At 38.5% G+C, this 14,467-nt stretch overlaps 1 protein-coding gene across 2 annotated transcripts in view; it reads right to left on the reverse strand.

Annotated features, from left to right (window-relative positions):
- The window catches only part of FARS2 (phenylalanyl-tRNA synthetase 2, mitochondrial), a 228,900-nt gene that overhangs the window by 143,608 nt on the left and 70,825 nt on the right, over positions 1–14,467 (reverse strand). For both annotated transcript variants that reach the window (XM_058804220.1, XM_058804226.1), the window contains one exon: positions 13,778–13,909. In XM_058804220.1, coding sequence (XP_058660203.1) covers positions 13,778–13,909 — 132 coding nt within the window. The remainder of the gene's footprint in view (positions 1–13,777; positions 13,910–14,467) is intronic.

Genomic DNA, 14,467 nt, shown 5'->3' on the forward strand with positions numbered 1-14,467 from the left:
GAGAATTGATTTGAAAACCTAGTAATTTTATCATATATCAGAACCTTCTACAACAGGAACAGATCTAAGGATCTGGTGACTTAGGCATTTTGCCAGCTACCGAGACCAGAAGCTGTAATTATGCAATGATATGGCTACAGGTGATGTTTCAGCAGCTATAACTCAGGTAGTTGATGATATCTCAACAAAAAAGGAATGTACCCCATGTACATCTTAATCTTGCCTAGTTTGACAGCACTTAATCATATGAACTATGGTATGAACACATGGAATTTGAGTGCCATTGAATTCCAAATAAATCGTTAACATGCAATATCAGAGGATTTCCCAAACCTTTTCTAAAGCATCAGTCCAAGTGCACGAAGCCAATCACATTACAGGAAAGGAAAACAAGCCACATATGTTGCCATTAAAAAAAAAAAAAAAAGTCATATGAACCTCAGAGAACTTTCACATTACATTGGGACATACTTTACTAAATGTTTCTATTGCTTCCCCCAGCTCAAAGCTTCTCAAGTTAAAAAAAAATATCCAAAAGAAAATCCAAGCACTAGCAAGCATTCTGAGCCAGAGATAGATGTTCAGAATTAATTGAAATGTCCAGAAAAGGATGCTGTAATGAAAAAGCACCAAAAAAAAAAAGAAACATGATGCAAAGAGTTACCTTCTAAGTGGAAGGTTACAAGGCAGCACTAATGCTGCCCTTACTGAGGACAAACAACTGAGGAGAGCCAGCCTCTCTCTGAGTGGATTGTAAGGTGACCTAGGACAAGTCACTAAATTGAGCAGTGTCACACTTTCCCCTTTTGTAAAAATGTGCCTGATAATACAGCTTTTATAAAAAGGCATGCTGCTGAGAATTGCTAGATAGGAGCACCATTTTTATTATTGTCCAACAGAGGGCATCTAAGCAGGACAACAAAGATTGGCCACATTTCTGTCACTGAGAATAGTCAGAAGCAGTGTTCCTCTCCATTATGTTTCCCCACATGCCTCAAAAAGCAAATAGGACCCCAACAAAACAAGCAACCACCACCAAAAAAAACCCAATGAGTTCATCAAACACAGGTTTCAGACAGATGCAGCTGAAGAAGACACAGCTAGCCGATCTATACATTACTGCTTTCTCAAACCTATCACACCTACAAATCTGGCTTGGATCTGAAATATCATGTTGTAAGGGTATTTACATGATGACCAACAGTAAGGTTGAGGAATTTTCAATAAGGTAGGACTCCACTGCAGCAAGATTGCAGTCTAATAAGGTTAAGGGATTGTGGAAGAGGCATGCAAGGTCTTGGGGAAATATATCCCTTCTAAGCGATCAGATTTTACAGCTTTAGCTCCATGTTTTTCAAATGACATATCTATATCAGAACAAAACCAAAACCCCCTAAATTTCATTTAGAAAAAAAACCCACCCAAACAGACAGACTGTGATTCCTCAAACATTTTCTCAGTTCCAGTTGCTACTGTGTATTAAACTTCAGCTGTCAAGAAACAGCTACTCCATCTTTCTTATTCCCCATTTTCACCAGTGCTCAGTTTCTCATACTTATTCCTAACATAGCATTTTATTCCCACCCTTACCCTCAGAATGACTTCTCATTCTTTTTGCCTGTCCCAGAGCAAGGCTTCAGCTTCCATTTCACACCTCTGCAGACATGGAAAGCATGTCTGTACACTGGATTACCCAAACTAAAACTGTCATTCTACAAGAACAGTTGAGCAAGAAAATCAAAGTCAATGGACCAGGTCACAGACCATCAACAAAGGCCTTCAATCACCTGTCAAACACCTTTACTCTTCAAGCCATAAGTCCAAAACCAGGAGTAAAGCAATGCCTGAAACAAATCCTAGCCCTCAAAATTCAGTGTCTTGCACAAGACTTCCACAAGAACTGGAGAACAGAGCTGATGAGCTCATGCAGGCACCTCCCCTTCTGTCAAACTCCCTTGACACAGTTTCCTCAGCTGTGGTTTGAAAATCTTGGGGTTGTCCTTCAGATGCCAGCATACTTGCTGCAATTACTCTCTTCTTCTATGAAGCCTTTTGGGTGTCTCCAGGGAGCCTGGGAAGGCCCTTCCAGATCTGTATGTGGAACACATAGAAGGTTTATTCTTTTACAGATTCAGTGTCCCTTAGTTCACCTTCCTTAAACTGCACCTGTGAATTGTACCATCACAGAGCTTCTTCCCTAACTTTAGGTGTATGCATTTTTCCTTCAAGCCCCAGGAGAACAGAAATAATGAAAGGGAGATGGGAGTAAAGCAGCAAAAAGGTCACTATAGGAGAACTCTAGCTTTTCAAATTTGAGCCTTTCAAGGAAAAAGTTGCTGATTTTCTCTTCCTGCAGAGTATCATAAGGCAGCAAGAAGGTCATTGTAGGGGAACACTAGCTTTTTCAAAACTGAGCCTTTCAAGGAAAGAATTAATGATCTTCTCTTACTGCTGAGTATCACACTTGCAGGTGTCATAGAAAGAAGACAGGAGGCTCTCTGTTGAAAATAAGTGAAAGATGTGCTGTTTTGTTGGGTTTTTTTTGGTGATTGTAACTGTGTTCTACCTTTAAGAATTACCATATTCATTTAATCTACATTAAAATGCCACCATGATCTCAAGCTCTGGGCATGCCTGCTGTAAGCAGCTGCTGTTCCTTCCCTTCCTCTGAATAACCCAATGGTCAATTTAATGAAGAACATCAGACTGGGACAGGGCTCTGAGGGTTATTTTTTTTTATTTAATTACTGATCCATGAAGAAGAAAAAATGAGAGAGCATCTTCTGTTCAACATCAGAGCAGCCACAAAGGTCTGTAGGAAATGACTGGTTGCACTACTGCAAGAGCTCTTATGCTTGGTGTAAAATGACTCATTTCCATCCATCTCATCTACTAACTGCACTCCTCCCTCTTGTTTTTAAATAATATTTTCTTTAAAGTATCTGGTCAAAACTCCAGAGTGACCCCAGTGTTTCTGAAAGTTGTATAACATAACAATTACTAAAAAAAACCCAGCCATCAGTCACGTGAATGTCCACTGATGATCATGCACAGTTTCCTACTCTTTCCTCTCCTGTTATTAAAACTTAGTGCTTCTGTGACAGCCACCAAGATGACATACAGAACTACTGATGGGGTCCCACAAAAATCACTATTTTCTATTCACTGAATTACAGTCATACATGTTGAGCGCTTCTTTCTCTCCACCCCAGGATATACAGGCTTGCTTCTACTAAGATCATTTTGTATTGACTAACTACATAGAAACAGAAACAGCACAAATTATATTTTTTTTTAGCTAGAAACCAGTCTGTTCAGTATCACATGCTGCCAAAACAAAATAACAGTTTTCTCCTTGTCCCCCTAGGACAGCAACTCATAGGGTCACATTTAAAGCAATGCAGATAGTCACCAGGGCATCATTCACATCACCTGGATACTATTATAAAACCACATAGCACAGAACAATCTTGGGTATCCACTTAGGATGCTACAACATTTTCCTAATGTTTGCTAACAGCTCCTCCAATCAACCATATGCAGAATATAGCAAGTGCTTATGCACAGTCTGCTCCACTTCACTAGTGGTGTGAAAGCTGAGAGCAGTGTAGCAACAGTAACTTTTGTTTAAAACTAGTGCACAATTAAGTGCATCTTCATATGGCTTAAGTGAGCTCCAGCTTCCTGGCTCTAGTAAATTCTCATTTTCTTTGCTTCTATTGCTCACGTGCCTATGATGTGCAAAACCTGCAATTCAATTATACCTGAACATGGCCAGAACTTGAACATGGTCAGAATTTCAGGCAGCAAGGAACCACACAAATAAACGTGAGAGGGGCACAGGACAATCTTGCAAACAGAGAACCCTAGAGAAAATAAACTCCTCTATAACATGAACTGTCACCTCTTATGAAATAAAAAAAAATAGTAGCAGCAAGTGGCATTACAGGTAATATACAGTTTTTCTAAGATCACCAGACTTTATTCAATAAGACTATAAAGCAATTTAGCACTTGGAAAAGTGAGTAATTCTGCTTCTGTCTTGATTGTGATATGATGAGTTCTAATACAGCAGCAGAGATATCCTGGCAATTACAGTTTTTGCTGTGCACAATGCAGTAGGTATTATGTTAAGACTTTGTTTTCCCTAGATGAAAAATGGAGTCCCAGTCAGGAGTTTATCTTTGACTGTCACTTTTGAAACATGCTAAGCAAGTCTGAACTAATATGAGAAAAGGATTCTCCTCATTGTACTTTTTCTTTCGGAATAATTCATTAGCAAAATACTTTTCAGCCAGTACAGTCAAAGCCCTAGCTGGAGTCTCTTGCCTTATTTAAACAGATCCTACTAACTTTTCCTCTGTTATAATCCCCACTGCTATTTCACGTCAATCACTGTTCTAAAAGAAACTCAGTAAATCCTTTAAAAAAAAAAAAAAAACACGAAAAAGCTCTGAATTACCATGTCAGTGACAATCTCTGTCATTAGAATAAAGAAGACTGGTACTTTTGAATGAGCAACTTCAAGGCTGTAAAACACATTCTTTTGTTACTTTTTCCTGTCTCCCCACAATTTTAAGATAAAGAAGAAATAAAGTCACTGCAGGGTAAGGAGTTGAACTTCTCTAAAACCACAGCCACCAGTTCATAGGCTTTTTATCAGGATCTTTTTTTCACTTTTTTTTTTATTCACCTAAAGTTTTTAAATCATCCAAATTACCTCAAAAGTAAGGAAGCAAACAAGCACTTTCCCCCTCCACTCTCCATCTGGCCAAAAAAGAAAATAGGCACAAGATGACTTCCATGATTGCCTAATAAATTTGATTTGTTGTTACATACAAAAGTTTCCTTGGACTCTGCTGTGGTATTTAGGACCAAACTTATTACTGGTGCTCACTTCAGAGTCATCAGAATATATAATTCATGACATCCATTCCGTTCAGGAAAAAAAGAGATATTGCTTTAATATCTATTAGTAATCTGTCAAGTTATTCATGGGGGAATAACTTGACAGATTACTAATAGATATTAATAGATACTCTTAGATACTAATAGATATTCTTCTTGTTCATAAAGGCTGAGATTTTTCCCTGATTCCTTTCAGGTACACCAGCAGATCCTGCCCCAAACCAGCTGATACACTGCCTGGAACAGGCTGCCTCCTCTCCATAGCTGTGCTGCAGTTGTCTTCCAGCAGCACAGATGTGTCAAACCTGATCTAGATTCTTTCCTTTCTTCTGGAAAAATGTTTATCCATCACAGCATTATCACCTCCTGGACACTATCTTATTCACGTGTTGTAGATTTTATTCTCTCTACTGCTTATAGACACTTTATGAATGCTGAACAGGAGAGTAAATCTGGGTGTCTGAGGATGAAGCCCAACCAAAACTGAAGCTAAGGTAGTCTTTGTAATACAAGCAGAAACAGCACCAGTGGGGCTGACATATATTTCTACAAAGCTAGACTTTGTAACACCATGCAGTTCTTGTGTTGGCAGGCAGTAGTGACAGAGAAGCAGGGCCCAGCCCTGGCTCTTGAGCTGTTGAATTGCTCACATGCAATTCAAACAGCGATCCCCAGCCAAGGCTCACGAGCGTGGTCAGCAGTGGATCAGTATGCACTGGCACATGGACAGCTGGGCTATCCAACCCTCTCAGCCTCCAGCCAGAATGAGCCATGAGAGGCTGGTCCACTGGCTCAGCCTGGACTGCTGCCACAGCCCGGCTGACAGCACTAGAAAGCTGCCACTCTCTCTCAACTATGCAACATGCTTGGGTTTTCCCTTCCCCGCCCATCATCCTCTAAAGATGTGAGGCTCACCCATCACTCTGACAAATGGCATGGAGTTCCAAAGGCTGACCACCCACACACACTGCCTCTGGTTTGCTATCTGCTTAGCACACCTGCAGAGCAGAGAGGGGAAAGACATCACCTTCAGCTCCAGCAGGAGACCTGCATTCACCCATCCCTCTCACCAACCACCAACCTCAAAGACAAGAAATGACACACAACAGAAGTATCCTTTCCAAAGCCTACCCCTCCAGAAATGAGAAATCGAGATTGCATTTGCGGTCTAGGGAAGAAAAATACTTCCTAAAACCCTTGATCTAATCTCAGCTGAACTGAATCTGTCTCAACTGAGCTTCATGTATCAGAGTCAGAAACAGTTAGAGACATGCCTGTAAAATCTCTTCTCCAGCCTCAGCTGGGTAGTCCTGGTAAATGTCCTGGGAACAGCAAAGATGAATATTGCAACACAACAAAAACACCCGGAGGGTATCCTAGCCTGATGAGGAATTATATTAGGCTCATTGAACCAACTCCTGGCTGATTAAAAACATTCAGCATTCACCATATAACAGTGTAGTAATTCAATAGTATTATTTGGATGTATTTTCATTTGCATAAATAAAGCCAAGAGAAACACCATTTCTGTGCCATAAATTGTTGCTCTTCAAGGTTTCTGAGAATACCACTTACTTTTACTTGGGAGCTGCTTAATAAACTATATTCATCATAATTTAGCCTTCTCTTGTGTGTGGTGCTCTAATCCTCCTGCAAGATCCCAAGGAGACAAATTGTAGTAAATTACTAAACCTTTAATTTAATTTTGATTAAAAAACTTAAGGGAAGGAGAAGCAATACATACACATGGGCAAACTGCTACAAAGGCAACAGAAACTTTGGAAGGTGGAACTGCTTGTCTCTTTTTCTTTTTAAGATTTCAAAAGGACTAAAACAGGCCTTACATATGTTGAGAGGAGCTCTTATTCACTTAATGGAAAGATGTGCTAGTCAGTCAAATAAACACTCCTGCTGATTTCAATGTTTGTGTTAGACTGAGTTAACCCTTTGTCACATGCATTTTTGTGCAGGAGACAATGAAGCATGAAGACAACACGGTTTCTTAAATTATGAAGATAAGGAACTTATATTCCAACTAAAAATGTAATCTGGCACCATGAAAGGGAAATTATCCTCTAAATATACCAGCATTACTACTCTTAACACTAAGCTAGAAAAATCATATAAAACCAAAAACTCAAACGGCCATCCAAGTTTTATAATAACTACTTACTTCCAAGAATCAATCCTACACTTTTTCTTCCATACATATCCTTGTAAACAAATAATACATTTCCCAGGAATAGGTATAATAAAATTATCATAAAATGGAATAATGTATTTTTTCAGTATATACAAACATTACAGATTAGAAGCAAGTTTATATTAATTCTTTTGAAAAATCTCAACTTTAACACAGATAATGAATATGTCAAAGGTAACAGAATAAGAGAAAGCAACACTTCAAAATTTTTATGGGTTCCTTCTGTATGAAAAACTTGATGAAAAAACAGCTTTAAAAATAGAGTTCTAAATGAAGTAGAAAACAACAGGCAAATTATCTTGACAAGGAAAAGGGCAGAGTCAAGATTTTGTGTTTTGAAACACAACACACACACCAGATCGGGTGGTGTAGCCAGAGATAACAGAACAAGAGAAACAAATAACAAATAAAACAAGGTAACCTTTGATTGACATGAGCATCACCTCTGTATTACTCATTTCTGTGTTTTGGATTACTTATAAAGGCAAAACTTGAACTTCCTTCCAGTCAGTTCAAAAGAACCTAAAATAAAATCAACCCCAAAAAGCAATCTTCATATAAACACAAGAAATAAACTCTCTTCAATTTCCTCTTTGAGTAGAAAGGAGTTAAAAGAAATAACTTTTCTATATAAGAGTCATCTCAATTTTAAAATACATGCTCTTTAGAAACTTTAACCTTTAAAGTCCTTAGAGTCCAGATCTAATTGTCTCAAAATTTGAATCCCAAACTACAGCTCAGCCCATGTGTAAATATGTAGCAGTGCTGTATCTGCTCCCTTTGCAGGACTGGGATGCTTAGTGAACCACCAGTTACATTTGCAATCACAAAGGAGGGTGGTGCATTAATTGTTAGTCTGAAGATGCTAAGAAAGTGGCCAATATTTCTGCTGTCACTTGCTAGAGATGATTCCTTTACAGCCAAGAGACGTGGTAGTCAACTAAGAACACCTAATTGCCACTCCATACTCCTCAACTTACATGGACTTTATATCAACTATTTAAAAGTACATGTTTTGCTGGTAGCCACCCAGGTGACTGCAATCACAGCTCCTCTCCTCATACAGACAGGGTGGAACACCAGAGATTTTCAGGGAAAATTGGGTCCTCTGTCCTATTACTTCTTCCCTTATAAACTGATCAGCACTGTCTTAGGTACACACATCTCTGGATGTGCCACATCTGTACATTTCTGGGTATCTGTAAAATGTCTGAAGAAAAGATATAAAAATTCCATCCCATCTTTCTCCAAAAGCCCACAACTCCACACCAGGTCCACGGAGCAGCAACTGAGCAACGCAAAATTTCAGTGTCTGCCATGTGAACAGGCCTCTCAACTTAGCCAGATGTCACAATCGGTTTTCCTGATTTACGCTGGGGGGTGTGTGTGTAGAAAACCATACACCAAAATTAAAACAGGGCAAACATGCCTCACTCTGTATTTAATTGGTCATCAATTTGTTTTATTTGTCTCATTCTGCATTTATTTTTATACATATACACACATATGTATGCACGTATGTGCAAATGTAAATCACTTGGATTGAGGGAGACAAAGGTGACCCAGGAGCTGCGATATAAAGCTTGGACTCAACCTCAGTTTCTTCAACAGGCAACCCTTGGGAAGTCAATAAAACCCAGAGGCTTCCTAATTTCTCACTAACATTATTTCATCTGAGACACGGTATCTTCATTAGAGATATTAACTTTACTCTCAGGTACCTGCCTAAATTGTGAGGCTTTGCTCCCCCTGCAGTCAGACATAAAAAGAGGCTGCCCAGCAGATCAATCCAAAAAGCTCCACACATTCTGAAGGAAGCTTCCATCCAACTGGAAGACTTTCATTCTCTATTGAGTTTAAAAGGACAGTAGGGAAGCTCCCTTTAACTAAGGCAGCTGCACTCTTTGCCTGCAGTGTGCATGTGTGTCAGCCTCTGGTGTACTTCAGTTCCAGCCCACAACAAGGAATGATGGATTACACCCTGGAATGATCTCAGTGTGGTCTCAGGGGAGTAAGCACAGGAAGGGCTGGGAGAGTCAAGGTACTACAGTAGTTTGGTTGTACAGGAGACAGACAGTGAGCTAAATTGACCCTGAGAAATTTGGGATGCAGAGCTGTGAAGTTTATGCAGCAGATTTAAATCGCTTTGGGTCCATGCAACAGTTTTGCCTCATGTTCTTGGGAGGCCCCAGATGCTCAATACACCAATACCTCTGGAACTTTAATTTCACCTTGAAGGGTTTCAGGCATGTATTTTAAATTCATTATATTTACCCTTCTACACTACATCCATACAAACACATACAGCATTAACTATTTCAAGGTCCCCACAGAGAGCTCTTAGCACAGACAGAACATGGGCCAGCACACGACTGAAGCCACATGCACCATCTGCTCAAACACTTTAATGTAATTTACCAGGCAAGAGCTGAGCAGGAAAAAAAAAAAGCTAGATAAAAGAGATTAGATTTCCCCTAGTCCAAAATACCTCCTGCTGCTTGATATATGAACCTAATTCACCCATAACTAATATTTCATTTAAAAATATATTAATTTTTTTTTTGAAGTCCTGCACCTGCAAGGTAACATTGACATAATTCTTCTGTTAACCTGCTGCCCATTGAGAACTGTCCAGACTGATAATCCTATTGCCAAAACCAAAAAGGAGTGTACTACTTAAGAACTTGAAAGTTGTTACTTCCACTCAAATTGCAATTTTGATGAACTTCAATAAATAAAGAGTAAAAAGAAATATTTATTTACTGCAGCATTGAAACCAAACAAGTTCTACATGTTAAGACTTGTATTTGGCTGAAGGTGGCAGCCCTGGGCCTAGTATTATTTGAATTTGGGGAAGAAGTCCTGCAACTGATCTGTAAAAGGCATGGATTTCAAATGGCAAAGATTTATACTTCAAGAATCAGGTTTCATAGAGAACAATCCTCCAGCTTTTAAAACAAAAGCAGTGATGTGAAGAACTCATGACAAACTTCTTTTGTCTTGTTCAACAGTATTAATAAAGATGTTTACACAGGGTTACCAATTTTTCCTCTATTAGAAATACTCACAAAATTAACAAGAAACTAGGACAACTACCTTAAATTCAGCTGGCATTTCCTCTTCCAAATTTCTACACCATTCACTACTCCTTTTAAGCTGACAATAAAAAATAAAATTTAAAAAACCCCATAAATGAATAAAATCAGTTTATTAAGACTGTAAATATCACTGTTAATTTCTGATGTGAAAGGTAGAAAAACCTGCATACAGCAGGAAAGTTCTACCAGTTCCTCTCACTGATACCCTAAATACAGCAGCCTTCATGATTCATAATTTTAGGAAATGAGACCTTAACCTGAGCTGCCCCCACCCCGAGCTGAGTGTCTGGCTGTGTGCCAGGATGCTTCAACATCCTCTAGCAATTAAAAGCCATCATCTGCAGCAGACATCATCCCAAAACCTTCCCTTTTTTTCAACTCACAGCTCACTAAAGGTCAACACTGCAAAATTAATATTAAAAATTATAAGAAAAGGAAAAAAAGAAGTCTGGAGAAGACGCAGGCAGGAGCGATCATGACTCAACATATGGATAGGCTCCCACATAGAGAGGGACTGTCTGACCAGCACTCTTTGGCTTGGAAAGAAGTCAGTGACAAGACCTACAACTGAAATCTAAACAAATATTGAGTGGCTTAAACAAGGAAAAAGAGAGAAAGACTCACTAACTCTTCTCGCATGACAGAAGAGCTCTAACTGTATCTCTAAGTTGCTGGTCAGAACAAGAAAGAAGTGATTCCTCATGCAAGTTAGGCAAATTAAGACATTGCAGAGAGCAGACATTTACTGGGACTCAAACATTTCAACAAATGAATGGGAGAAAATTCCACAATGACTATTGCAAGCAAAGATACCACTGTCAGCTCAGGAAAGACGCAGCTGCAGGAGCGTATCAGGGAAGGATCAGTACAGCCATGCCTGTTCTACTCACCTGTACGCACTGGCTTGGGAATTCATCCTGATACAGCAATGCCTTGGACTTGAGGTTGCATCTGGTATGCCACCCTTACATTATTTTACTGTATACCTCAGGTGTTAAAAACATCATGAGAAGTCTTTCCAAAAAAACTACAGGATTCTCTTCTTTTTGCTGTTTGTTTGTGGGTTTGGGTTTGTTTTGGGGTGGGGAGGGAGAGTGTTTGGGTTTGGTTTTATTTTTAAATTATTTGGCTTATAGTTTCATGGTTTTTATGTAAACTTCAGTTCTGTTTACTTGCTTCCATCCTCAGCTAACATATTCTGCAACACTGAGCACTGAGAACATTGCCATTGATTTCCATCAGCAAAGGATCACACCCTAACTGCTTCCAATTTCACAGTTACTAAGCAACACTAAGTGATCACAGCCTCTGAGCAAGCAATGTCCTGTATTCAAAGGTTTGAATTGTAGAACTCCATAAAGACTTGGAACTTGGGCACCTACCAATGAACACCAGCTCTGCAAGTCTTAGATAACAAACTCTTGCAGTACAGAATTACATACCTTTGGTGCTGCTAATTGAAATTAGCTTTACTGAACCACAAAATTTCCTTGTACACTCATCATGGACCTAAAACTGGGAGTACTTTTAATATATGCAAAGTTTTTTTGTATTTTGCCCAGGATTTACCAGAACAAAACCCCTTTTATTTATATTGAAATTCATACATAGCCCTCCTGTTAAAGTTACATCTTCAGGGATAAAGATGAAAAAGAAAGCACACAAAACCAGGACATTAAACACCATCAGCCTTAGGGGAATAAACAACATCATCCCTTACAATTCAGTGCATCTTTGGAGTACTGAACATTTTTTTTAATTATTCATAAAAACACTGTAAAAGGATTTCTGTTTTTCCTTTAAAATAGTATCACTGGTAAAAATACTATAACTATTAGAAAATAGTAAATAACACCATGCTCTTAATTTTTTTTTGTTGTAGGAGATTTTCCTGAATACAAACAACTCTTAAAAATAATCAATAGCTAAATTTGCTTTAATGAAGATGGTACTTGCAGCCTTTACTAAATTATACTTACTCATCTACACACCAAGACAACAGAAACCTTGTTTGCTGCTAACATGGAAAATCTGAATGGTCCAGAAGACTGTATCCATTACCCAGTGAATGACTAAGAATGAGACTGGCTGTTCTCCCTTGGAAAATCCTGATCTGGTCTAGCATTTAAAAAATGTGAAATTGCAAGGGTGAGAAAGTGCTATGGAAGCCCACGCACGAGAATGCTGCAAAATAAATTAAGTGCTGCAGAAACCTCTGGTGTTTCATGTACATCCATTCACACACTCACACAAATGTATACAGTAATTGTTTAGGGACACAGTTTAGCTCTTTTCACACCCATTAGAGGATCCTAATCATAAGAGTTGAGCAACATAAAAGCTTTTGAAGCAGAAAGCCTGGACGTTGGTGTGTTACATCGAATGGAAACAATATTACACAGAAGTCTTTCACTTCTGAGACTGATTAGAAGCTGTATTGTATTTACCACAGTATGAAGATAATAACCTGAGAGAACATTAGCATTAATCATTAATTCATTGTGGGGAAACTCTGGAAGAGGATATGTTTCTAAAAGGAAAATGATCACATTAAAATGCAAGCAAACTTTGAGGAAAACAAGCTGTGCCAAGTAAATGGTGCCAAAATTAAGCAATTCATAGTTCCCATACTTGGTCTTCAATAGGAAGAATTTAGAGCACATGAAAATACAACAACAGCTTAGCAAACCAATGGGAAAAAAATCAACTGAGTGTTACGTTGCCTATCTGAAAGCTTGCTGTAATTACACAGATCCTATTCCAAAAGGCTCATGTACCTAATAAATAGTATTGGAAGACACTGAACAACACTAAGCACATATAAACTGTCCTGTGCTTCCTAAGAATCGTCTGTCCCCAGTAAACAGAAGAGCAAGCATGCAAAATTCTCCATATAAAAAGTAATTAGAAAAATTAATCAATTTTTCCTCTCCTTCTTTAATAATTATGTATCAGTTTTAGAAAGCAAAATGGTCAGGTGACATTGCTCTGTAATGATTTCAATTAAAATATATGATGTTGCTTTTAATGCAATTTACAACCTCATAAGTAACCAACCTGAGGAGAAAAGCAATAAAACAAAAGAAAAAAGCTACCCACCATTTAGCCAGTGACCAAACAGCAATATGAAAGATATCACATTCCTCTTTCTATGCTTTAGATACAGAGGAGCATTTTGATACTCAAAATACTTATTTGGAATATCAAATGTTATTTGCTATTGATACTTTTAAATCATTACTAAGAACGCACTTGACATCTCTTGGGAAAAAAAAAATGCTGCACACCCGAACTTGCAGGTTCTCTTTTAAAGCTGACTTCCCTCTGTCTCCTTACTGCACACAATAAAAGGCAAGCCTTCTGTTGGCAGGCTTCAGGTCACTTGCTCAGTTGCTACCCCCAAATCACAGCATGCAGGGCTGCATTCCACCTGAGGAGTATTTGTGGCGGCTGCCAGGCAGAGATGCCTGTGCTCACCAGGGTAGAAGGGGCATTCCAGGCTGTGAAGCTGATTGCACTGGAAGGGCTTGCTAACAGAGATGTCAATGAAGTAAAGGAGTTTCAGTACCTGAGTTAACAAGCTGCTGCTCCATGACCCCACAGCCCAGGACCTCCATCCATTCTCCTTGGAAGTTGATCTCCATCTCAAAGGAAGGGTGAGTAAATGGGAAGTAGCAATCTACCCATCTGACTTGCAGTCCTGTAGCAGTGTTTAAAAAATAAATACATATGAAAGGGTGTATGCTTAAAAGGCCATCCCTCCAATCATCTGTAAAATTTGTCCTTCAACTAAAGACATGAATTACAGCAATCCAGAGAAAATAAATAGCAAACAAACTAATTTAAAACACTTGTGTGAGGTGATAAATCTTAAAACCTGTGGAAAAAAATGACCATGTCTTTTCTAATATGAAAAATGCTTTGTGCAATTCAAGCACCCTTTGAAACCAAATCAATCATTTGTCAAACTCTGGTAACCACCTGGCATCGAACAAAAATGAGCCAAGATAATGGAAAAGTCAGTAATTTTGTTATTCTTTGCACCAGGAAATGACAAACTGCTTCTCACAGGAAAAACTAGCTAAGTCTTTAATTTTTACTTAGTATTTTATGGATTGTCTAGACAAGTAATTTTTTTTCATCAAAACTTAATTAAAATACAGAGCTATTCTCTCTGTATATGTTTAAAAGTGAAAGTTAAAAATGGATATTAATATACACAAATAGAAATATATTTTCACAGAGTTGTACATTATTA

This window comes from Ammospiza caudacuta, chromosome 1 (genome assembly GCF_027887145.1).
Source record: "Ammospiza caudacuta isolate bAmmCau1 chromosome 1, bAmmCau1.pri, whole genome shotgun sequence".
Lineage (NCBI taxonomy): Eukaryota > Metazoa > Chordata > Aves > Passeriformes > Passerellidae > Ammospiza > Ammospiza caudacuta.